Genomic DNA, 26,620 nt, shown 5'->3' on the forward strand with positions numbered 1-26,620 from the left:
TTGGCAGCTGGATCAGCTCTGCCTTTTTATGTGTACTGGATTTAAAGGGGGTGCGGCAAGCATCTCTCAGGGGGGCTGTCATTCAGTAGTGGGGGCTGCGCTCAGACCAGCATTGATGCCTGAGAGCAGAGAATCAGCTGCAGAAGGCTGCAACATGCTTCTTGGTCTACGCAGATATCATATCAAGAATGCAGAGAATTAACTCAATTGTATACCTTACATTGTGAGAAAGTGATTGATTGGTGCAAAATACATAAAAAAAAACACTAAATAAAGATGTACACATTTCTAAATATAGAAGTTATTCTAGAAGGGAAAGGCGACCTATACAAAAAACACTGTTTAATGTGGGAAGAGTACTTTCCAAAGGAACTAATAGCACACTACCTTATAATAAATACGAGAAAGAAAAAGAGTACAAAAGGGTAAGGAAAAAAATTCAAAATTTATTCCAAACACATATATCATACAAACAAAATACATAATAAGTACAAATAATGATGAAGCAACTTAATGAATAACAGGTGTAATGCACCAAGTTACCAAATACTAGTGGGAGGGAGGGCAGAAAATGGCAGCCATATAAAGTCCCACATAAGGATGTAAATATCAGTCAATCAAGAGATAGCACCCAAATTAGTAAGTCACCTAATAATACATTAACCCCTTAAGCCCCAAGGGTGGTTTGCACGTTAATGACCGGGCCAATTTTTACAATTCTGACCAATGTCCATTTATGAGGTTATAACTCTGGAACGCTTCAACGGATCCTGATGTTTCTGACATTGTTTTATCGTGACATATTGTACTTCAGGATGGTTGTAAAATGTATTCGATAAAACTTGCGTTTATTTGTGAAAAAAAATGGAAATTTGGCGAAAATTTTGAAAATTTTGCAATTTTCCAACTTTGAATTTTTATGCCCTCAAATCACAGAGATATGTCACACAAAATACTTGCTAAGTAACATTTCCCACATGTCTACTTTACATCAGCACAATTTTGGAACCAAATTTATTTTTGTTAGGGAGTTATAGGGGTTAAAAGTTGACCAGCAATTTCTCATTTTTACAACACCATTTCTTTCAGAGGCCACATCTCATTTGAAGTCATTTTGAGGGGTCTATATGATAGAAAATACCCAAGTGTGACACCATTCTATAAACTGCACCCCTCAAGGTGCTCAAAACCACATTCAACAAGTTTATTAACCCTTCAGGTGTTCCACAGGAATTTTTGGAATGTTTAAATAAAAATGAACATTTAACTTTTTCTCACACAAAATTTACTTCAGCTCCAATTTGATTTATTTTACCAAGGGTAACAGGAGAAAATGGACCGAAAAGTTGTTGTACAATTTGTCCTGAGTACGCTGATACCACATATGTGGGGGTAAACCACTGTTTGGGCGCATGACAGAGCTCGGAAGGGAAGGAGCGCCGTTTGACTTTTCAATGCAAAATTAACAGGAATTGCGATGGGACGCTATGTTGCGTTTGGAGAGCCCCTGATGTGCCTAAACATGGAAACCCCCAGAAATGACACAATTTGGGAAAGTAGATCCCCTAAGGAACTTATCTAGATGTGTGGTGAGCACTTTCACCCACCAAGTGCATCCCAGAAGTTTATGATTCCGAGCCGTAAAAATAAAAAATAATATTTTTTCATAAAAATGATCTTTTCGCCCCCAATTTTTTATTTTCCCAAGGGTAAGAGAAGAAATTGTACCCCAAAAGTTGTTGTGCAATTTGTCATGAGTACGCTGATACCCCATATAAGGGGGGGAACTACCGTTTGGGCGCATGGCAGAGCTCAGAAGGGAAGGAGTGCCATTTGGAATGCAGACTTAAATGGAATGGTTTGCAGGCATCACATTGCGCTTGCAGAGCCCCTAATGTACCTAAACAGTAGAAACCACCAAGTGACCCCATATTAGGAACTAGACCCCTCAAGGAACTTATCTAGATGTGTTGTGAGAACTTTGAACCCCCAAGTGTTTCATTACAGTTTATAACGCGAAAATAAAAAAATCATTTTATTCCCACAAAAAATGTTTTTTTAGTCCCCCAAATTTTTATTTTCCCAAGGGTGACAAGAGAAATTGAACCTGAAAAGTTGTTGTCCAATTTGTCCTAAGTACACTGATACCCTATATGTTGGAGTAAACCCCTGTTTGGGCGCACGGGAGAGCTCGGAAGGGAAGGAGCACTGTTATACTTTTTCAACACAGAATTGGCTGGAATTAAGATGGGACGCCATGTCGCGTTTGGAGAGCCCCTGATGTGCCTAAACAGTGGAAACCCCCCAATTCTAACTGAAACTCTAACCCCAGCCCCAAACCTAGCCCCAACCCTAGCCCTAACCCTACCCCTAAACCTAGCCCTAACCCAACCCCTAACCCTAATGGGAAAATGGAAATAAATACATTTTTTTAATTTTATTATTTTTCCCTAACTAAGGGGGTGATGAAGGAGGGATTGATTTACTTATATAGCGGGTTTTTTAGCGGATTTTTATGATTGGCAGCCGTTACACACTGAAAGACGCTTTTTATTGCAAAAAATAGTTTTTGCGTCTCCACATTTTGAGAGCTATAATTTTTCCATATTTTGGTCCACAGAGTCATGTGAGGTCTTGTTTTTTTGCGGGACGAGTTGACGTTTTTATTGGTAACATTTTCGGGCATGTGAAATTTTTTGATCGCTTTTTATTCCGATTTCTGTGAGGCAGAATGATCAAAAACCAGCTATTCATTAATTTCTTTTTGGGGGGCGTTTATACTATTCCACGTTTGATAAAATTGATAAAGTAGTTTTAGGCTGCCGTCGCACTAGCAGTATTTGGTCTGTATTTTACATCAGTATTTGGAAGCCAAAACCAGGAGTGGAACAAATAGAGGAAAAGTATAATAGAAACATAAGCACCACTTCTGCATTTATCACCCACTCCTGGTTTTGGCTTACAAATACTGATGTAAAATACTGACCAAATACTGCTAGTGTGACGGCAGCCTTATTGTCCGGGTCAGTACGATTACAGCGATACCTCATTTATATTTTTTTATGTTTTGGCACTTTTATACGATAAAAACTATTTTATAGAAAAATAATTATTTTTGCATCGCTTTATTCTGAGGACAATAACTTTTTTATTTCTTCACTGATGATGCTGTATGGCGGCTCGTTTTATGTGGGACAAGATGACGTTTTCACGGGTACCATGTTTATTTATATCCATCTTTTTGATCATGTGTTATTCCACTTTTTGTTCGGCGGTATGATAATAAAGCGTTTTTTGCCTCGTTTTTTTTTTTTTTTTACGGAGTTCACTGAAGGGGTTAACTAGTGGGACAGTTTTATAGGTGGGGTCGTTACAGATGCTGCGATACTAAATATGTGTACTTTTATTGTTTTTTTATTATTTAGATAAAGAAATGTATTTATGGGAACTAAATATTTTTTTTTCTTTATTTTGGAATTATTATTATTTATTTTTTTTACACTATAGCATTGCCCCGGGGGGAACATCTGACACTGCTCAGCACTGTGTCAGATCAGCGATCTGACATGCAGGGCTGCAGGCTTACCAGCGCTTGCTCTGAGCAGGCGCTGGTAAGCCACCTCCCTGCAGGACCGGGATGCAGCCCCGTGGCCATTTTGGATCCGGGGCCTGCAGGGAGAAGAAGGTAGGATACCCTCAGAGCAATGCGATCACATCGCATTGCTCCGAGGGTCTCAGGGAAGCACGCAGGGAGCCCCCTCTTCCCTATGGCGCGGGAACACTGCAATCATGTTTGATCGCAGTGTGCCGGGGGTTAATGTGACGGGGGCGGTCCGTGACCACTCCTGGCACTTAGTCCCGGATGTCAGCTGCGATTGTCAGCTGACACCCAGCTGCGATCGGCCGCGCTCCCCCCGTGAGCGCAGCTGATCGCGCTGGACGTACTATCCCGTCACTGGGAATTAAGTCCCAGGTCACCTCGACGGGATAGTACGTCCAAAGGGAATAAAGGGTTAAGATCACTAAATAGCAAATGGCTCGTACAGAACAATAAAACATATAATGGGTACTAAATCAATCCCAAGAAGGTCAAATAAGACCAACTAGTAAAATAGGTATGTATCACTTTAAGGGAACAAAAGTGCAAGCAAAAACTGTCCTTACCCATATTTATTTCCACCTGGGGAACTAGTGCAGCACTATTGAATTTTATCCTTGGGACGTTTTGTACTCTTTTTCTTTCTCGTATTAAAGGGAACTTGTCACCCCCAAAATCGAGGGTAAGCTAAGCCCACCGGCATCAGGGGCTTATCTACAGCATTCTATAATGCTGTAGATAAGCCCCTGATGTATCCTGAAAGATGAGAAAAAGAGGTTAGATTATACTCACCTGGGCGGGCGGTCTGATCTGGTGGGTGTCGCGGTCCGGGGCCTCCCATCTTCATAGGATGATGTTCTCTTCTTGTCTTCACGCTGCGGCTCCGGCGCACTTTGTCTGCTCTGTTGAGGGCAGAGTAATGTACTGCAGAGCGCAGGCGTCGGGAAAGGTCAGAGAGGCCCGGCGCCTGCGCACTGCAGTACTTTGCTCTGCTCTCAACAGGACAGACAAAGTACGCCTGCGCCGGAGCCGCAGCATGAAGACCAGAAGAAGACGTCATCTGATGAAGATAGGAGGCGCCGGACCGGACCTCGACGCCCATCGGACCGGACCGCAGCGGGGACCCCCCCGGGTGAGTATAATATAACCTCTTTTTCTTATCTTTTAGGATACATCAGGGTCTTATCTACAGCATTGCAGAATGCTGTAGATAAGCCCCTGATGCTGGTGGGCTTAGCTCACCCTCGATTTTGGGGGTGACAGGTTCCCTTTAATCATGTTTCTGAGAGTGTTCCTTGCTACTCTAGCCTCCCTTATCATTATATTTAGGCAGAGGTGTAGCTAGGGGTTCCGCTCAGGGGGGGAAAACCTGAGTGGGCCCCTAACAGGCGGACATATCGTTAGTGCAACCTATGCGGCAGCACATGGGCCACAGAGATTATGGGGCCCATTTCTACCTCTAAATAAAGTGCAATTTTGCATTTTTAAGAGCTCTTGGGCTGCAAAAGGCCCATATATTGTTTATGCACATGGGCCCTTTTCTGTCTGTGTCCACCTGTGGCCCTTAACCAGGTAACCATGATTATAACTACGGTGGGCATAGGAGAACCTCAGGAGACGACCGCACTGTTATTGAAAATAAATCTCTATACAATGACCAGCACCGATATTATCGCCATACGGTGACATATAGCAGTAGATACCAGTCCTGAACAGGGGCTGGCTGGCAAATTTTAGCCTGGGGGGCAAGCAGACAGCAGTGGCCCATGAGTAGCAGCCCATTCTTAAAGGGGTTGTCAGATTTTATGCTACATGTCTACAGTCACTATGTGTAAATCCTCATATCATGGTCACTGTGCGCTGTGAAGATTCTCTGGTGCCGGCATCGGGAACAGTCTTGTGACCACAAGTATGCGATCTATATATTCCGAGCCACATTCCGACTAGACTTTCTGGCCTTGTTCAATACAGTTGCATTAAGCCATGCAAGTCTAGTCGGCATGTGACCACATGTATGCAAATCACAAACTTGCAGTCACAAACCCGCCGAATAACCACAGAACTGCAAGAAATGTGAGGATTCACAAGTCTGCAGTCACATAGAATGACCCACACACACGCACAGCCCCGCTGTATAAGGACACACACATACACCACAGTCCTTGTATCTGTGCTAGCAGTAAAACACTTTGCCCAATACTCCCTTCCCTCCTCTCCCCTTGTCAGGCCATGTAATCTTCAGCTCGTATGTGGATCACTGCTCACCATTCCCGCTGTCACGGCACCATACAAAATCTCTATAACTCCACCATAGAGTACCTCCGTAACACCTTGTCCACCACACAGTTTCTCAACAGAACAGGACACTGCCTCACTAACCAATGAACAATGCTTTACTAATACCATCATATTGTGCCTCAGCAAAACCTACAGTGTCTGAACAGTACCACACACACATATCCATATGTACACACAAGGTCATAAAGTGTGTGTGTGTATACACACACACACACACATGGAGCGGTAGGGAGACAGATGGTCTTATCAGTGGTGTTCTCCTGCCCAGGTCACAGTTCTCAGTCCAGTGCAGGATTCTGCTTTGTGGTCGGTTGCTCTGTCCAAGGCTGGACTGAGACAGAAAAGCAGCCTTGCCACACAAATCCCACCAGCACACATACTATAACACGTCCCACCCCGATCAGTGGATTTTTATTTACCGTATATAAAATATTTATTATGTAAACTAGGGGGCAGGCCAGTGAGGGAGCAGTGACCTATCAGCAGTCTGCATTATGAATACCTAATTAGAGAACCACATGAAGACCCCCCACGGGCCGCAGAGTACGAGCATTTCATTAACACAAAACTGAAAATAAAGATCAGACAACAACCACAAGACAGATTTCATCACCAGGTATCACTGTAATCAGTATAACGGCGCCGAGCTGACACTGTCTGTAGGTTACTGTGCACAATCCTTCTGACAGGGGCACTTTAATTATGCCATTTTTGTCACAAGGGATACGTCGGGGCCGGCAACTATACACCACTCTGGTTCTGGAGGGGCCGACCACTATTCACCACGCGGGATACGCCGGGCCGATCACTAATTGCTTCGCTGGATACGCCAGGGCCGATGACTATCCGCCATACAGGGTACTCTGGGACTGATATATATATATATATATATATATATATATATATATATATATATATATATATATACACACACACACATTACAAATTTGATAATTGAAAGTGAAATTATGGGCTGTCCACACGCTCACACACACACACACACGCACGCTCAAAGACAGAAATAACATGCACACATGCACGCACACACTTGAGAAAACCACACATACACCCAGGAAAACACACACACCCAGGAAAAGTCACACAGTGGCATAACTACAAAATTATGGGCCCTGGTGCGAACTTTCAACTGGGCCCACCCACCATGCCATAATATTTTCCACCCAAGTTCACATTTTCCCTATTCATTTCGCACACTATAACTTTATTGCAAAGTTGTATAGTGTGAACTCAGTGACTCCCCCGGAAGAAGGCACACACAAGCCGAAACACACGTAGGGGCAGTGGCACCGCAGGTCTAAGGTAATTATGTTGGATTATGTGGCTTAGTTTCCCTTCCTGACCCTCACAATTTTGGTCACTGGATGTTATTTACCAGTATACTTATACACCTTGTCTGACTAATATAAATATGACTATATACTGTATGTTAGTTATGTTTGTGGCAGGGTGCTGGCACTATTGATTATATGAATTTGCCTTTGACCTGTGGTTCCATTTTGTAGAATTTTCCATCTTGGTATCCCGCATGTTGTTATGACTTATGAGATTTTGTATTTATGTATTTAATAAATTGATTGTTTTATGGTTTGGATCCCTTAGTACATTTTTTCTTATGGGTTCATTTTATTGCAAAGTTGTGTAGTGTGACCTCAGTGGCATAGCTATGCTGTGCCCCATCCTGGTATATATTTGTCCCCCGTACTGCCGTTATGTAATGTATAAAAGAAAATAAACCATTATACTCATCAGGGGCTTACATAGAAGTCATGGGGATCCATATAAGAAGTATAATGCACACCCCCATAGTCCTCCTTATAATATACTGCACAGTTCATAGTCATCCATATAGTATAATACACTCCCCATAGTGCTCCATATAGTATAATGCACCCCTCATAGTCCTCCATACAGTATAATACACTCCTCATAGTCCTCCATACATTAAAATACACTGCTCAGTCCTCCATATAGTATAATACACTCCTCATAGTGCTTCTAATACTATAATGCACCGCCATAGTCATCCATGTCGTATAATTCACTTCCCATAGTATAATGCACCCCATAGTTCTTCATATAGTATAATGTATTCCCCATAGTCCTCGATACAGTATAATGCAGCCCACATATAGTATAATGCAGCCACTCTACAGAATATAATGCAGCCACCCCACAAAAGTATAATGCAGCCCCGCCTTACAATATAATGTAACCCCCATAGAATATAATGCAGGGGTCAGGGAGCAAGGAAGACAGGCACAAGGGGACACACAGGGACTAGGAGGCAGGGGAGAAGGGCACAAGGGGACTTGTGGGCAAGGGAGACTGACACAAGGGGACACACAGGGATGAGTGGGCAAGGGAAACTGACACAAGGGGACACACGGAGACAAAGGACACAAGCACAAGGGCGACAGGCACAAGGGGACTCATGGGGAGTAGGAAGAAGGGGAGAAGGGCACAAGGGGACACACAGGGACTAGGGAGCAAGGGAGACAGGCACAAGAGTACACAAGGGGACTCCGAGGACAGAGTAGATAGGGATGCATGGGGAGACGGGGCTGCAAGGGGACAGGGAAAGATGGGGGGAGAGACATAGGAGCAGGGAAGAAGGGGAACAGGGATTGCGAGGACAGGGTAGATGGGGAACACATGGTGAGAAAGGGGACAGGGGAGACTTGTGAGCAGGGCAGACGGGTCACACGGGGACAAGGGGCAGGGAATGCATGGGGGTGCAGGAGGACTCAGGGCATGGGAGATGGGGAGCATTGGGGGAACAGGGGAGGAGGGACAAGGCGTGTTCGGGGGCCCGGAGCACAATTACCTAAATCTGGGGACCTACAAGAACATGGAGCACAGGAGAGCAGGGAGGAAATGGGGCTGGTGTCACAGGGGGCCGGGGACGCTGGGGGCCGAGGACGGCGATACATGGGCAGCAGACACACCTCACTGCCGCCAGTCCCATACACCGCCATGCCCATCCCCGGATCCTTCACATGGCTGAGCTGCTGCGGCATTCCCCTTCTGGGTGGCTCGGTCCACGCGCCACCCGCCAGCCCCGGAGCCGCCTGTTCCCGGTCCCAGAAGCCGCCACAGGCTCTGCCAATATGGCGACCGCCATCACCTGTGCAGATGCTGCACTGCCTGGGTCCCGCACTCAGCGGGTGCGTGATGAAGTGACATTATCGCGCACCTGCAGTGTCAGAGGCAGAGGGGAATGATGGGAGAGGGAGCGTCAGCTGACGCTCTCTCCTCCACCATTGCTTTGAACTGTACCGGCATCATAGTTCAATGCGCAGCTGCGACGGGGGGAGTCGTGTGCCTCTGATGTACTGGGCCCCTCACCTGCCAGGCCCGGTTGCAGTGGTCACCGCTGCAACCGTGGTAGTTACACCCCTGCACACACACACCCAGAAAAAAAAAAAATAGGAAACCACACATACTCAAAAAAAAAAAACACATACTCTGACCTGCCATATTTAATTTGTCAAATGCCCCCTCCCCCGCTACTTAGCACAGCAAACCTTGCGATGAGCAGCTGGAGAGATTAGCTGGAATGTGCTGGGCAGTGGGCACACAGAGCTGCCTACCTCTCATCTTTTCCTGCTGTCCTATGCTGCTGCTCGGCACACTGTAGCTCCTCCCCCTCCAGGTCCTGGCAGATCAGACATCAGAGACAGATCTGCACAGTGCACACAGAAGAGGAGGAGGCTGCGTGAGATCACTATGGAAGTATTGCACCCATCCTCCTCTTCTGTGTGCCAGGAGCTGCCCCCACTCACCGCAGCCTGCACATTACTGAAGCCGGCCATGGCTCTGGCCACAGGTGCTGCGTGTCCTGCCCTCCTGTTCCTGCTCATCACACACTGCAGTGAAGCTCCTCCAGCGGCCCTCAGCAGCTGCTTATACACCAGCCCTGGGGCATATGCATTCCTGCAACCCGGCCCAGCCCGCCCCTGGTCCTGCATGACATATAGAGATCACAGTGCAGTTATAGATGGAGACTTACAGAGGACGTTCTTTCTGCTGGAGTCATTCACTTTTCCCATCTTTTCTATCTGGTCCAGACCAACATGATGACTTTTCCAGCCAGGACTCGTCTGCAGAGAATACAACAAAGACACATTTCACTTCACACATTTCCAGCAATGTTCACATCTATCCCCTACCTGCATAAACTCCTCATCCTGCTGATTCCAATACTGAGCCGCTGCTGCCGCATGTGTCCCTATTACTGCACCTGCTGTGTGGTACAATAAGGGCTCCTCTTAGTTCCCTACATAGTAATGCCACCACTGTGCCCTCACATAGTAATAATGCCGCTTCTGTGCTCTCTAGATGGTAAAACTGCCCCTAGAAAATATTAATTTCCTGTGCATGTGCTCTCCACATTTTTTCCCTATCTATTATATAATTGTCTAAGGGTCACTTCCGTCTGTCTGCCTGTCACGGATATTCATTGGTCGCGGCCTCTGTCTCTCATGGAAATCCAGGTCGCTGATTGGTCGTGGCAAAACCCCCATGACCAATCAGCGATGGCCATAGTCTGGCAGCGAAATGGCCGCTGCTTTACTGCCCTGCAGCCAGCGCTGAGTGCTCACATAGGGTTAATGCCAGTGTTAACGGACCACGGTGTAACTATTGATGCTGCGTATGCAGCATCAATAGTAAAAAGATCTAATGTTACAAATAATAATAATTAAAAAAATAAAAGGTTATTCTCACCCTCCGACATCGCGCGCTGTCCTCGGCAGTGCAAGCGACAGGTTCCGGTGCCAAGGATGCTATGTGAGAAGGACCTGCCATGACGTCACTGTCATGTGACCGCGACATCATCACAGGTCCTGCTCTCATACCAACTCTGGGACCGGAAGCTGCCGCGTGCACCGCACAGAGGCACCAGGACTTCAAGGGGCCTTCGGAAGGTGAGTATATGTTTATTTTTTAATAATAAAGAAAAATGTGTGGCACTCACCCAGAAGAACTGCTGAATTAATGTCCTTTATTCATCATACGATAAAACAAAACACTTTTGGAGAGGCGGCTGGGATCGGGTAGTGGTGCGGGGAGAAGGAAGAAGGACGACGATCGTTTCGCGCAAATGCGCTTCAACGGGTCCAGGTGCACAAATTAAAAACGTCATTCACACTTGCAGGTGTGTGAATTAAAAACACAGATAATTAAGTGCAAAAACAATATTAACAAGCACAAATAAATCACAACATTATCAAGCATATATGAAGAAAAGATCTTATCTCATTGATCTTACAAAAAAATCGACATGTCTAATTTATCATTGAGACCAATAGGTCCCTGGGCATTAGTATCCATTATCCATTTTGCCTCCCGCTGCAGTAAGATTTTATTGCGATCTCCGCCCTGCACGGGGCATTTTACCACTTCTAAACCAGCGAACCGTAAAACATTGGGGTTCGCATTATGGTGATCGTGTATGTGTTTAATAAACCGAGGACACCCTTTACCAGATAATACTGAGTTATAGTGCTCTTTAAATCTGGTGACCATCGGACGTATAGTTTTGCCGATATAATAAAAAAGACATGGGCAGAGGATCAAATAGACTACGTATTGGGTTTTACATGTGATCAAATGCCAAACGAAATGGCGAACAGGACCTACACGGATGGGATTGTCCAAAAGTCTTAGATGACAAAACTTACAGTTTCCACATTTGTGGTTACCTGTTGGCTGTGAGCGTGTAAGGCTACTTTCACACTAGCGTTAACTGCAATACGTTAAAATGCGTCGTTTTGCAGAAAAAACGTATGCAGCAAAATATTTTGCTGCATACGTTTTTTCCCCATAGACTTGTATTGGCGACGTATTGCGACGGATTTGCATTCGTCGGTATACGTCTTTCGACGGATGCGTCGAAAAGAGGCGACACGTCGTCTGGAAAAAAGAAGATTGTAACGTTTTTTGTCTCCGCCAATAAAACGTGTCTCGGCGCATTCGTCGGCATGCGTCTTTTGCTAGAATGAAAGTCTATGAGCGACGGATGCGTCGAGACACGTCGTACGACGCAATGCAGCGCTGCAATACGTTTTTTTCTACTGAGCATGCTCAGAAACAGGTGTTTTTATCTAAATGGCCAGACATCCCCAAATCTATATAAACCTGGTCTGGGCCTTCAACCCCCACATATGCCAGCAAGACTCAGAGAGAAGAAGAAGCCTCCAGCCAGCCGGACACCAAGAGCCCAGCCTGGACACCAAGAGCCCAGCCTGGACCCCAAGAGCCCTGCCGGACACCAAGAGCCCAGCCGGACCCCAAGAGCCCAGCCTGGACCCCAAGAGCCCTGCCGGACACCAAGAGCCCAGCCTGGACACCAAGAGCCCAGCCGGACCCCAAGAGCCCAGCCTGGACCCCAAGAGCCCTGCCGGACACCAAGAGCCCAGCCTGGACACCAAGAGCCCAGCCGGACCCCAAGAGCCCAGCCTGGACCTCAAGAGCCCTGCCGGACACCAAGAGCCCAGCCGGACAGCAAGAGCCCAGCCTGGCAGCAAGGACCAGACACACTACAACAGTGTGAGTATATTGCCATTTGTGTGTGTGTGTGTGTGTGTGCGCATTTGTGTATGACGTACTGACTATAGCAAGAGCTTATAAAACCTGAATCCAACCTGAGGCCTGCCGTCATCCTGCAACAGCCATTGCCATGCTACAGTCCAGATCCACCGTGAGGCCTGCCACTGTGAAGATATCAAGCTCCAGCCGGAGGACTGATGGCCGTGTGTGTGTGTGTGTGTGGGTGTGTGTGTTTATTTTTGTACTGCTGTGTGCTTTTCTATGTATGTGTTCACGTGCCTGCACCTTATTATGCCTTCGTCAATATTGCGACTGTTCATGTGTTATGCTTGCGTTATGACTCGGCTTGCAGGTATGTTTGTGTGCGTCTTGTTGGTTGCATGTGCATTTGTCAATGCCATATTGGTTAATATTGATTTTTGATGTATTTACTAATTAAGGTACCGTCACACTGAGTGACGCTGCAGCAATACCGACAATAATCCGGATCACTGCAGCGTCGCTGTTTGGTCGCTGGAGAGCTGTTACACAGACAGCTCTCCAGCAACCAACGATGCCAGTAACCAGGGTAAACATGGGTTTACTAAGTGCATAGCCGCGCTTAGTAACCCGATGTTTACCATGGTTACCAGTGTAAAAGTAAAAAAAAAAAAAGGTAAAAAAAAAAATATCCGCTGTCTGTCCCCGTGCTGTGCTTCTCTGCATTGTGAGCGCCAGCCAGCCGTAAAGCAGAGCAGAGCGGTGACGTCACCACTCTGCTTTCCGGCCGCTGTGCTTATACAGGGCAGAGAAGCAGAACGCCGAGGGACAGACAGCGGAACATAAGTATGAAGTGTTTGTGTTTTTTCTTACTTTTACACTGTTAACCAGGGTAAACATCGGGTTAATAAGTGCAGAGCCGCGCTTAGTAACCTGATGTTTACCCTAGTTACCAGTGAACAAATCGCTTAATTGGCGTCACACACGGCGATTCAGCGATGTCTACATAAAGTCCAGCAACGAAATAAAGTTCTGGACTTTCTGCAGCGACCAATGACATCACAGCAGGATTCTGATCGCCGCTGTGTGTCAAACTGAACGATATCGCTAACCAGGACGCTGCAACGTCACGGTTTGCTAGCGATATCGTTCAGTGTGACGGTACCTTTAAGGTACCGTCACACTTAGCGACGCTGCAGCGATACCGACAACGATCCGGATCGCTGCAGCGTCGCTGTTTGGTCGCTGGAGAGCTGTCACAAAGACCGCTCTCCAGCGACCAACGATCCAGAGGTCCCCGGTAAACCAGGGTAAACATCGGGTAACTAAGCGCAGGGCCGCGCTTAGTAACCCGATGTTTACCCTGGTTACCAGCGTAAAAAAACAAACAGTACATACTTACATTCTTATGCAAAAAATATAAGCAAAAATATATACATCTGCACTGCTAGATGAGTTGGACCCTGGTGCTTTCCTTACGCTGTGAACATATACCGCATAGAACCTAAAGGAGCCAGATTCTACCACCCGGGGTGCCGCTGTTGCCACAGTTCAATGAAAGTCCAAATAATAGAAAAAAGAAAAAAAGAACAGCGCACTCACCGGTGATGCTTTGGTAGCTTTATTCAGACATCATAACAAACGTTGCAGGGAGGGTAGTGAAACACACACAGACGACGGCCGTTTCGTGCTAATAGCACTTCAACAGGTCCTGTGACGGAAGGAAGCAGGGCGGGCATATATACACAGAGAAATCTCATAACCCCTCCTACCTCCTGAAGCGTCACCATGGCTACATGGCCACGATCGAAAAAACATGTGAAATACAAAAAACAATGTGCAATAAAAACAAAAATTTAAAAACAATTACAAAGCCACAAAATACCTAACTAGTTTGTACAAAGGAGCAATGTCATAAATTGTTACAGAAAGACCGACATATCAATTTTCTCATTGAAACCAATTGGTCCCGAGGCATCAGCGCGCAGAATCCATCTAGCCTCATGTCTAAGCAAAAGACGATCAAGGTTCCCCCCTTGTTGAGGTAAGAAAACTCTCTCCAAACCAGCAAAGCGTAAAACCTGCGCATTACCCGCATGTACTTCTCTCAGATGTTGAATTAAACGGGGCACCCCTTTCCCCGTACGCATGGAATAAAAGTGCTCTCTAACACGAACAAACAAAGGACGCACTGTCTTGCCAATATAGAAGAACCCACACGGGCAAAACAACACATAGACAACGTTTTTAGTCCTACAGGAGATGAAGTGCCGAACTGTATGAGAAATTGGGCCCACTCTAATGGAATTACCTGTTAAGTGGTAAATACAGAAGTTGCAATGACCACACTTGTGATTGCCTTTAGGTACCCCTGTCTGTAACCAATTGCCTGATGGAGACACGATCCTATTACGGACCAAACAATCCCTGATGTTCCTGCTACGCCGACAGGCGAATAGTGGTCCTCTCTCAATGATATCTTTTAAGTCGGGGTCTTGGGCTAATATTTGCCAATTTTTTCTGACCGCAGACCTAATCGTAGTGTCCATTGGACCATACTTGAAACTGAATATAAATTTTTTTCCTTTTTTCTCTTTGTTCGCTTTATATGGGACCGTGTTAGTTGCTCTTTCAAGAGCTGTATTTAATACAGACCGGGGGTAACCTCTCCTTTCAAATCTGCTGTATAAATCCTGTGATTGCTCAAGGAAACCAGTAGCACTATTATTTATTCTTCTAACCCTCAAAAACTGGCTGTATGGTAAAGCCAATTTGGTATATGGGGGATGGGCACTATTAAAGTGAAGGAGGGAATTGGACGCGGATGGCTTACGGTATACTTCTGTTATCAATTCACCAGCGTTAACCCTTAAGCTCACATCCAAAAAAACTAATTTAGATTCTCCAAAACAAGAAGTAAATTTCATGTTCATGGTGTTGGACAGCCCCAGGTGCCCCATAAAGCTACCAAAGCATCACCGGTGAGTGCGCTGTTCTTTTTTTCTTTTTTCTATTATTTGGACATACTTACATTCAGCTGTCTGTCCCCTGCCGTCTGGTTACTGCACTGAATGCTGGCCGTAAAGTGAAAGCAGAGCACAGCCACAGCGGTGAGTCATCGCTGTGTGACTCACCGCTGTGCTGTGCTTTCACTTTCACTTTCCGGCCAGCAGTCAGTGCAGGAACCAGACGGCAGGGGACAGACAGCTGAATGTAAGTATGTACTGTTTGTTTTTTTACGCTGGTAACCAGGGTAAACATCGGGTTACTAAGCGCGGCCCTGCGCTTAGTTACCCGATGTTTACCCTGGTTACCAGCAAAGACATCGCTGAATCGGTGTCACACACGCCGATTCAGCGATGTCTGCGGGGAGTCCAGCGACCAAATAAAGTTCTGGACTTTATTCCCCGACCAGCGACATCACAGCAGGGGCCTGATCGCTGCTGCGTGTCACACTGGACGATATCGCTAGTGAGGACGCTGCAACGTCACAGATCGCTAGCGATATCGTCTAGTGTGACAGTACCTTTAGTATAGTGTTTTGTGCACCTTTTTTTTTTTTTTGTTTATTAAAATGGATGTATTATTGCAAAGTCTAATGGTCTGCAGCTTGAGGTTATATTTTTTTTTTTTAAATTTACTTAACCATTCCCATTCGATGTACTTGTATTTTAAAATAAAGAGCATTTCTGCTCCATTGTGATTTAAAAAAAAAAAAAAAGAAATAAATTATATATTAATAAAATGTTTCTTAAAAAATTGTCCGTAGTATAATTTCTTAAAGGTAAATTTAAATCAGGTGTATGTACCAATGGTTACACATGCAATACAGAGTTGTTTGAGTGGTCATATTTTAATAAAGGTTATCCTTTGAAATTTTATTTCGGGGAGGTAATTGTTTTTTTTTTTAAAACATAAAAATATTTTTAAAGGTGTCTCACAGTTTACCTTTTTTTGTTTTTGGGACATGGAAAAGAATGGTATAACGTGCACCAGTTTTTGGGTTTGGGTGTTCACATATTTTTCTCATTTTAACATGGTGTTTAGTGGTAAACATTACCTATTTCTGCTTTGGTCTAACTTTCAATCCATTATACTTATTATATTGCAGATAGAGTAGGGACCACACTGACCGGCATAAGCCACCTGGACCACAGCCACCTGGCCCACATCCAGAAAATCTGAAAAGTAAGTTTTGAAGACCCCAAATCTGCTACTTCAATGTGTAGAGCAGATTGCAAGTGTCTTTTAACTTACAGACCTACCAGGACCACAGCCACCTTGACCACAGCCACCTTGACCACAGCCACCTGGACCACAGCCACCTGGACCACAGCCACCTGGCCCACATCCAGAAAATCTGAAAAGTAAGTTTTGAAGACCCCAAATCTGCTACTTCAATGTGTAGAGCAGATTGCAAGTGTCTTTTAACTTACAGACCTACCAGGACCACAGCCACCTTGACCACAGCCACCTGGACCACAGCCACCTGGACCACAGCCACCTGGCCCACATCCAGAAAATCTGAAAAGTAAGTTTTGAAGACCCCAAATCTGCTACTTCAATGTGTAGAGCAGATTGCAAGTGTCTTTTAACTTACAGACCTACCAGGACCACAGCCACCTTGACCACAGCCACCTGGACCACAGCCACCTGGACCACAGCCACCTGGCCCACATCCAGAAAATCTGAAAAGTAAGTTTTGAAGACCCCAAATCTGCTACTTCAATGTGTAGAGCAGATTGCAAGTGTCTTTTAACTTACAGACCTACCAGGACCACAGCCACCTTGACCACAGCCACCTTGACCACAGCCACCTGGACCACAGCCACCTGGACCACAGCCACCTTGACCACAGCCACCTGGACCACAGCCACCTTGACCACAGCCACCTGGACCACAGCCACACAATGTCCTCTTCCGGCAGCCCTCCTCCACAGCAACAGCAGGTATCGGTAAGTAAAAAAATTTTTTTTTTTTTTTTTTTTTAAATTTACATCATTTTGAGTCACTACATGCATTTATTATGTTTCAACAGGAATCAGAATCCGATGAGGAGCTGTCGGAAGGGACCGAGACGGGTGGAGACATCGAAGTGGAGGAGGAACCAAGTGTAAGTAGTGGTGAAACACTTGCTTCACACATCACACTGCACCGTACACAAAACAGAATTTCATATATAACGTAACACAGAAAACATATACATACATTAAAGCTAATTTTTTTATCCTTTATTTCAGTCTCCTGCTGCTGCTGCTGCTGCTGCTGCTGGTGCTGCTGAACGTCCAGCACAGCATGAAGGTTCTCCCAGGCGCTCCCAGAGTCGGCGGACTCGACGCCGCGGTCGGCCATCAGTGAGTCGGTTTTTTGTGGGGCTTCAATTGTTAATTTTTTGCTTTCAGTCTACTAATTTTTAATTCTTTCTTTTTTTTTTGTTCTAACAGGCTTCACAGTGTGCTCCCGAATACGATTCAGATATCGATATTAAAGCCCTCATCGAGGAGGTTCGTGAACGGGAGCCACTGTGGAACATGGCTGACCGCAGGCATGCTGATACCAGTGTCACCCGTCGGCTCTGGTTGGAAGTATGCCGGAACATCTTTGCGAGGTGGGAGGACCTTCTTCCACAGCAGCAGAGCAAACTATGTAAGTATTCACTTTTCAGTGATGTTTTGAGCTGAATGTAATGTCTTGCATTTACGAATATTTTTTTTTTTTTCTTCATTCCTGTCTTCACAGGTACCAAGGTTAGGAAGCGGTGGCGGTCATTGAGGGATCGCTTTAAGAGGGAGTTTAACGAGGAGATGCAGGCCCCGAGTGGCTCAGCAGCAAGGAAGAAGAGGAGGTACAGATATGGCCCGAACCTCTCCTTCCTGAGGGAAACCATGCTGAGTAGAGTGTAAGTATTCAACATCACAGTAAGAACCTGTCTAATCACAAAACTTTTGTTTCAGTCCGGCCTTTTTCATATCAATATATTAACTTATTTTTTTTTCTTTCACAGCACCTACTCCAGCCACCGTGCGCCTGCATCTACCTCTGCACCCTCTGAAGCGATCCCTCCTGAGTCCGCCACCGGGGACCACGTCGGTAGGCCCCACACCTCTCACCCCTCTGTCCCCTCCACTTCATCCGCCTCTACCAGTGGAGTGCAGCCTTCCTTACTCGCATCTGATGGTCAACAGATAGCGTTCCCTTTACCCCACCCCTCTGACCCTGCCACCTCTACACCACCGGTAGGTTCATGGCGGCAGCGTCAGAGGGGTCAGGAAAGGAGCTATGCTCCTGAGTTCTTGCATCTAAATGCAGGCTTCCAAAATTCATTTAAAATTTTGGGAGAACAAGTGACTGCTGGTTTCAGCATGATGCAATCACGCATGAGTGAAAACCACCATGAAATCAGCAGTCGCTTGGATAGACTGCATTTAGATGTAAGTCAAGCTCCAGCCAATCTTTTTTTTCAGTCCATGCTCAGGAGCATGGAAAAGCTTTCTTTTGATCAGCAGATGCGGGTAATGAATAGCTGCCATAACGCTCTGCTGAAGGTAATTAACGAACCCCAATCTACCCCCACACCTCCCCACACATCCCAGTCCCAATTTCAACACCATGCCCCACAATATCACCGCCAGTCCCAATATCCACATCACTCTCAATATCAACATCAGTACCAATACCCAACCCGGCCCACAACCCAAATGTATTCACCCGTGTTTTCTTCATCTTTGCCCAGCTTTACTTCCCCAGTAAGTTTTCCACCTACCCCAACACAACACCCCTCTGGTCAGCCTCCTGTTTCCCCCCCCCCTTCCACTACAGACGCAACAGGTAGGGTTTCCCCAATCCCACCTACCGACGTGGTCCAACCTTCCAGCCCCTCCTCCCATAGTTACTCCACCCAACAATACCAGGACCTGTGAACCTGGAATGTACTTGTACATATTTTTTTTTTGCCAAAAAAAAAAAGGTTCTTTAAATTACCAAAAAAAAAATTGTGTGGGAAAATTACCCACAAAAAATATATTTTTTGAAATAAACATAATTCTGGTTTACAATCTACTGTGTGTGTGTGTTCATTAATTAAGGTAAATATGAAAGGTTAAGTGAAAAGAAACACCAGACGTTTTCAAGGTTTAACAAAATGGTTTTATATTATATTAGCAAGCAAACCACACACACTCTTTTTTTTTTTTTTTTTTTTTTTTTTTTTTTTTTTTGTGGCAGTTGCTACCAAAAAATTTTGGAAAAAAAAAAGAAAAAAAATTTAAAAAAAGTCACACAATTATGTCTTGCCATGGAATCCGCCCAACAGGTGACAAAAAATATTCAGCAAACTGTTCCCTCATCCTAGTAACAGAACCGGTGGAGCGAACAGAGGCACTTCGGTAATCCCACAAGGATGTCTCCAATTGTTCGTCATCCAAGGTAACGGGCTCCTTTGAAATAACAAAATTATGGAGCACCACACATGCCTTGACAACATCGTCTACAGTTTTTGTATCCAGTTTTATTGCCGTCAGCAGAACTCTCCACTTTGCTGTCAAAATACCGAAAGAGCACTCTACCACTCTTCTTGCTCTGGTAAGACGGTAATTAAATACCCGCTTGGTGCGGTGTAATTCACGGCTGCTGTATGGTTTCAGTAGGTGCGGCGACAGTTGAAAGGCTTCATCACCTACACACACATAGGGCAAGGCTGGTTCACTGGTTCCTGGGAGTGGTCTGGCTGGCGGGAAATTGTATGTATCTCCATACAGGCAGCGACCCATCGGAGAGTTTTTAAACACTTGGGAGTCGTTGGACCGGCCATACGCTCCTATATCCACAGCAAGGAATCGGCAGTTGGCGTCAGCAATAGCCATGAGTACAATTGAGAAGTATTTTTTATAGTTATAGTACTCTGATCCTGTTCCTGCCGGTTTTGCAATCCTAATGTGTTTGCCGTCCACAGCACCAACACAATTTGGAAAATTACACATTCGCTCAAATTGTTCGGAACTTCTCATCCAGATTTCCATTGTTGGTTGTGGGATATACTCCGGCTGTAAAGTGTCCCAAATCGCACGACATGTGTCCTTCACAATTCCGCCAATAGTGGAAATCCCCAGCCGGAATTGGAAATGGAGTGAAGTCAAAGATTCACCCGTAGCTAGGAAGCTGCAGGGAAAAATAAAAAAAAATGTAAAAAAAAATTGCACAGACCATCAACCAAGAAAAACAAGTGGAATGGCCTCAAATAAACCAACAAATTACATGCTACAGTAAATGCGGCGCAATGTGTCAGCGCAGTATTCTCTGCAGCATGTAATAACATTCAATATGACCAATGACACAAGAAAAAAAAACAAGTGGAATGGCCTCACATAAACCAACAAATGACATGCTACAGTAAATGCGGCGCAATGTGTCAGCGCAGTATTCTCTGCAGCATGTACTCACATTCAATATGAGCAATGACATAAAGAAAAAATGCTTACCGCAGTGTCACCATGAGCCGCTCCGCCGGTGTGATGGCAAGCCTCATCCTTGTGTCCTGCCTTTGGATGACATCCTCTATTTTTCCAACCAAATAATCGAAATGTTCCATCCTCATCCGTACATAACTAAAGAATTTTTGGGGGTTGCACCGCAACTCCAGATAGAGAGTGGACTGGACACCCCTGGTCATCCGCAGCTCATTGATTGGATGTATCCAGAATCGTCGCCTTCTCCGTTGCATCATCCGTCTTTCTGCTGCCGCCTCCTTCTCCCGCACTATGATATCCAGGCGATTCGTCTCAAATATAACTTCAGTAACCAAACTCGAAATCCTCCCAATTACACCATCCATCATTGCCACTAAACTAAAACCCTCAAAGATGTGCTGTAAATACAGTCAGTATATAGATTTCCCTAGTTTCCAGTAGCCAATCAAATTTTGGTGCCTCCCATTTTAAAAACGGATCCGTCGTAAAAACGTATGCAACGGATGGAAAAAACGTATGCAACGTATGCAACGCATCCAGCATTTCAACGGAACCGTTTATCGGATTTGCGACGGTTTTGCGACGGATCCGTCGAAATGCTGTATTCGTTGCATACGTTTTGCAGTTTTTTGACGCATCCGTTTTTTCGGGAAAAAGACGTTTTTGGGACGGTTTGCAGTTAACGCTAGTGTGAAAGTAGCCTAAGCCAATTACTAGCCGTCGGAGCTAATCTATTATTCACTAACAAGTCTCCCAGATTTCTCGTTCGCTTATAACCAAATCTTGGACGACTCGTGGCAAGTGCTGCCAGATCTCTGTCGTTTTGTAAAATGTGCCAGTTTTTATTTATGGCAGCATAGATATTTTTATCGATTGGGCTATGCGTAAAGGTAAACGTGAATCTTTTATGTTGTTCATCATCTTTTCGATGAAGTTGTTGTTTACGCTTACGAGTTTTTAATAATTCATTTTGGGTGAGCTGTTTTACTCGCTGTTCAGCTGCAGTTAAGATGTAAGGAGGATATTTTCTTTTTAAGAAATCATTTTTTAATTCCGCTAATTGGTGTACAAAACTTGTCTCATTATTGTTAATTTTTCTATAACGTACCATTTGACTATACGGGAGACTATTTTTAGTGTGTTGTGGATGCGCGCTGGAAAAATGCAACAAACTGTTTGTTGCAGTTGATTTTTTATGTACTTGCGTACTCAATACTCCGTCCGTAATATTAAGCTTAACATCCAAAAATTCAAGAGAATTGCCCCCGTAACAAGCTGTAAATTGCATGTTCTCGTTATTTACCACATTTAAGTGCTCCACGAACAAATCAAAGTCATTATGGGACCCATCCCAGACGATAAAAATGTCGTCTGCGAATCTTAGAAATAAACGAATAAATTTCAAAAAAGGATTCGTAATAGAGGTAATATATTTTTCTTCGAACGCCGCCAAAAATAAATTAGCAAAAACGCAAGCAACGGGCGTACCCATTGCGGTTCCGGTACGTTGAAGGAACCACTTTTCGCCAAATTTAAACGCATTATGGGATAAAATAAACCGCAAACTTTCGACGATAAACGCAACAAAATCCTGATCCTTATTCGTGTTTAAAAGGATAGTTTCAATAGCCGCAATGCCTTTGTCCTGCGGAATCCTCGTATAAAGGCTGACAACATCAATGGAGGTTAATACGTATGTAGGTTGCCAGTCTATTGATTGTAAGGCAACCAGGAAATCTCCCGAATCCTTTACAAAAGAGGGGATTTTATGCAGCAGTGGTTTTAGGAGCCAATCAAGAAATTGGGATAAGGGTTCCGTTAATGACCCAATTCCAGAAATTATCGGGCGTCCGGGGGGGTGAGTAGCATTTTTATGCACTTTAGGCAAACTATACCAATAAGGTATGGAAGGATGGATAGGAAGTAGTTTTTCAGCTTTGCTTTTTAACAAGAGTACCCTTTGATACATATTTATTTAATAAACCTCTTAATTTCTCTTTATACTTCTCTGTTGGATTGTGGTCCAAGAGAATGTAGGTATTTTTATCGTTTAATTGGGACATGGCTTCGCTGACATAATAACTCTTGTCGAGAAGAACCAAATTGCCCCCCTTGTCCGCTTTTCTTATAATGACATCCTCCCACTGCTGCATTTCCCGTATTGCGGATTCCTCTATATGTGACAGATTCTTTTTTGGCTTGCGATATAAAATAGCCTCAACGTCCTTTATCACTAGGTCCTGGAACAAGTCAATCACATTCCCCGGAGAGACGGGGGGCATAAAGGTGGAGCTCAAACCACCTTTAAAGGGCTCAACACCTATATCATTATCGTGAGCGTCTATGGAAACGATAGTTTCCTGCGGTGATTCACTAAGATTGGCTAGCATCCATGCGTCTTCAAGGTCCTGTGGGTCAGAGGGAGGAAACGCAATGAAACCCAAAGTCCCAATGGTGACCGGATTTTCCGTCGACGTGGTGTGAGGCTTATTACTCAAGTTTTTTGTGCTGGAGAAATATTTATGCAAATGTAATTTTCTTGTGGCCTTGAAAAGATCAATTTTAAAGTTAGTTAGATTAAACTCGTCCGGGATACAAAAATTAAGGCCTAAGGATAACACCGTCCTCTGAGCAGAAGATAAAGTCCTGTTGGACAAATTTATTATTTGGAGTTCGTTGGACGTCATTTCCTCCAAGAGACTTGTTTGCGCTTTTTCTGCAGATTTTTTTCGGCCGCCCCGTCTAATCTTTTTTCTAAAGGGCCATTCGCTCCTGCAGATGTAATTACGGTGGTATTCTCACTTGCATGGTCTTCAACACCACTAGAGTCGGAGTCAGTAATCCACCCATCTTTTTGTGGCTTGCGTTTGTTGAATTTTTTGGGGTGATACTGTCTTTGAAAATTTCTTCTTTTGTTTTTGTTCCAAGTAAAAACTTGGCCAGTTTCGAAATCCTTCTTATGTCTAAGAAATTTATCTTTCTTTTGTTGTTTTGTCTCGATTTGGATTAATACCAATTTCTTCTCCAATTTTTTGAGGAACAATTTGTTTTGATTATCTGTCAGCCGGGATTTTAGTTCTTGCTTGGCTTTGTCTAAGTGTTCACACAGATTAATATATTCCTTTTCATTTTGTGCAATAACCAATGCTAATAAACTTCGAGAACATTGTAAGTGTATTTCATCCCATGCTTGCTGGAATGCAGGATCTTCAGCAAATTGGGAGATTTCTTTGAAGACACGTAGTCCTCTTGGAACCCTTCCGCACTCTACATAGGAGTTTAAGGATTTAATTGTCCAATACATTCTAATTTCTCTCTCTGCTAGAGAATAAATTTTTGTTTCCAGTGATTTAGTGCTTATTAATAGTAAATCCTCTTTATGGTTACAGTCCATAAAGAACTCCTCCGCACCCTCCCGTCCAGCCAATAGACCACACTCCGCTGAAGTGCTCGCTTCTGAATCCATAACATCCTCTTGATTATTGTCCATTATGGTGTGTTTGTAAAACCCTCTGTGTGCAAATTATCACTGCCTGTGCTCAGTCTCAACACAGGAAAAACGTATATAGACAGTAGAGCAGAGTATGTAGACGGCACTAGGCTAAAAATGCATCAATTCTTCATAAGAAGGAGGCACCGGATCTCCACGGGATTCGTACAGCAAGCACAAAAGAAGCAGGATCAAGGATATGACGTTTTTAATTTGTGCACCTGGACCCGTTGAAGCGCATTTGCACGAAACGATCGTCGTCCTTCTTCCTTCTCCCCGCACCACTACCCGATCCCAGCCGCCTCTCCAAAAGTGTTTTGTTTTATCGAATGATGAATAAAGGACATTAATTCAGCAGTTCTTCTGGGTGAGTGCCACACATTTTTCTTTATTATTAGGACTGGACTTGTTTTTTTCTGGTGGAGCACCCCCGTATACTGCTTCTTTTGTAAGTAATGCAATACAAAATCCCATGAAAAGAATAAGAAAACAGCGGCACTCACCATTTTGCTGATGCGCGGTATTTAATCCATATACAGATTAATACAGTCTCATGCTAAGAAGTTACTGGGGTGCGAGGAGTGCAGGAGGACGACGGCCGTTTCGTGCGAATGGCACTTCTACGGGTCCATGTGCAATAAAATGATGTCATTTCCTTTTATACAGGTTACATCAATAATGAAAAAACAACACATTGCTGACTTTTTTTACATAAATTGTATCAAAAACAATCAGTATATGTTTTATCATATGTTCACTGAAATTTTGACGAAATTTATAAAAATACGGTTAATTGGCCATATCAAATTTATCGTTCTGGCCTAAGGGGCCCTGAGCATTGGCTTTTAAAATCCACCTCCCCTCCTCTCTCAGGAGTAACCTGTTGTGGTTACCACCTTGAGGTGGGCATTTAACTATTTGCAGGCCAGCAAATTGCAACAATTCCGGGTTGCTGTTATGTTGCTCTTGCATATGCTTTATAAGTCGCATGCAACCCTTACCTGTCCCTATTGAATTGTAATGTTCTCTGAACCTGACAAATAGGGGGCAAATTGTCTTGCCGATATAAAAATAATTACATGGACAATAAATCACATACACCACGTATTTGCTCTTACACGTAATGAAATCCCGTACTTTATGGACTATGCCTCCGATATTTAACGGATTGACTATTTTATGCAAACGACAAAATTTGCAGTTTTTACACTTAGAGTTGCCTTCAGGCAGATCTTTTGTTAGCCAATTATTTTGTACTGGCAATAACCTGTTGTGCACCAATAGATCTCCAAGGTTTTTAGAGCGTTTATACGCTAATTGTGGATCCAGTGTCGTGATTTTTGTTAAATCCCTATCATTCTGCAAAATGTGCCAATTTTTCCTCACTGCTATGTGTATCGCTTTATCCATTGGGCTATGTTTGAACGTGAAATGAAACCTACGATAAACTTGGTCATCTAAAGCGCAATTTTTTGCTGCTCGTTTTTTAAGTAATTCTGATTGGGACAATTTATTAGCCCGACTTTCTGCCCAATCTAAAACATCAGTTGGATATCCTCTATTTTTAAAGCGATTTTTGAGCTCCATTATTTGTTCTTTATACTTTTTATTGGTATTATTTATTTTCCTCAACCTTACCATTTGACTATAAGGGTTCGCATTTCTTGTATGTGCCGGATGGGCACTCTCATAGTGGAGCACATTATTTGTTGCAGTGGGCTTCCTAAACACACTTGTATTAATCTCCCCCTCTACAACTTCAACTTTCACATCTAGGAATTCTAGAGAGTTTTTCCAAAACACGCAGTAAAGTGCATATTTTCATCATTTCTTACATTTAAGTGTGATACAAAATTATTGAAATCACATTCAGTTCCGTACCATATGATAAAAATATCGTCTGCGAATCGCAGATAGGTACGTATAAATTTCAAGTATGGATTATTTATACTTGTGATGTATTTTTCTTCAAAAGCCACAAGAAATAGATTGGCAAAAACACAAGCCACCGGCGTCCCCATCGCGGTACCCGTTTTTTGTGCGTACCAGTTATCAATAAATTTAAAAGCATTATGGGACAGAACGAATGCGAGACTTTCTACAATAAAGGCAATGAACATATCATCTTTTCCCGTATTTTTTAAGATTGTTTCTATTGCCTCAATTCCTTTTGATTGCAGAATCCTTGTATAGAGATTCACCACATCTATAGAGGCAAGT

At 44.1% G+C, this 26,620-nt stretch overlaps 2 protein-coding genes across 2 annotated transcripts; one reads left to right on the forward strand and one right to left on the reverse strand.

The window, feature by feature from the left end:
- Positions 1-17,946: 17,946 nt before the first annotated feature.
- LOC138638476 (uncharacterized) lies at positions 17,947-19,444 on the forward strand. Its single transcript, XM_069727807.1, has 3 exons — positions 17,947-18,091; positions 18,185-18,344; positions 18,450-19,444. The coding sequence occupies exons 1-3, from the start codon at positions 17,977-17,979 to the stop codon at positions 19,363-19,365; spliced, it is 1,191 nt and encodes a 396-aa protein (XP_069583908.1). The 5' UTR covers positions 17,947-17,976; the 3' UTR covers positions 19,366-19,444.
- On the reverse strand, positions 19,440-21,606 carry LOC138638474 (uncharacterized). Its single transcript, XM_069727806.1, has 2 exons — positions 20,923-21,606; positions 19,440-20,602 (listed from the first exon to the last, which is right to left on the reverse strand). The coding sequence occupies exons 1-2, from the start codon at positions 21,276-21,278 to the stop codon at positions 19,720-19,722; spliced, it is 1,239 nt and encodes a 412-aa protein (XP_069583907.1). The 5' UTR covers positions 21,279-21,606; the 3' UTR covers positions 19,440-19,719.
- Positions 21,607-26,620: the final 5,014 nt, after the last annotated feature.

The sequence above is a fragment of the Ranitomeya imitator genome, chromosome 5 (assembly GCF_032444005.1).
Source record: "Ranitomeya imitator isolate aRanImi1 chromosome 5, aRanImi1.pri, whole genome shotgun sequence".
Taxonomy (NCBI): domain Eukaryota; kingdom Metazoa; phylum Chordata; class Amphibia; order Anura; family Dendrobatidae; genus Ranitomeya; species Ranitomeya imitator.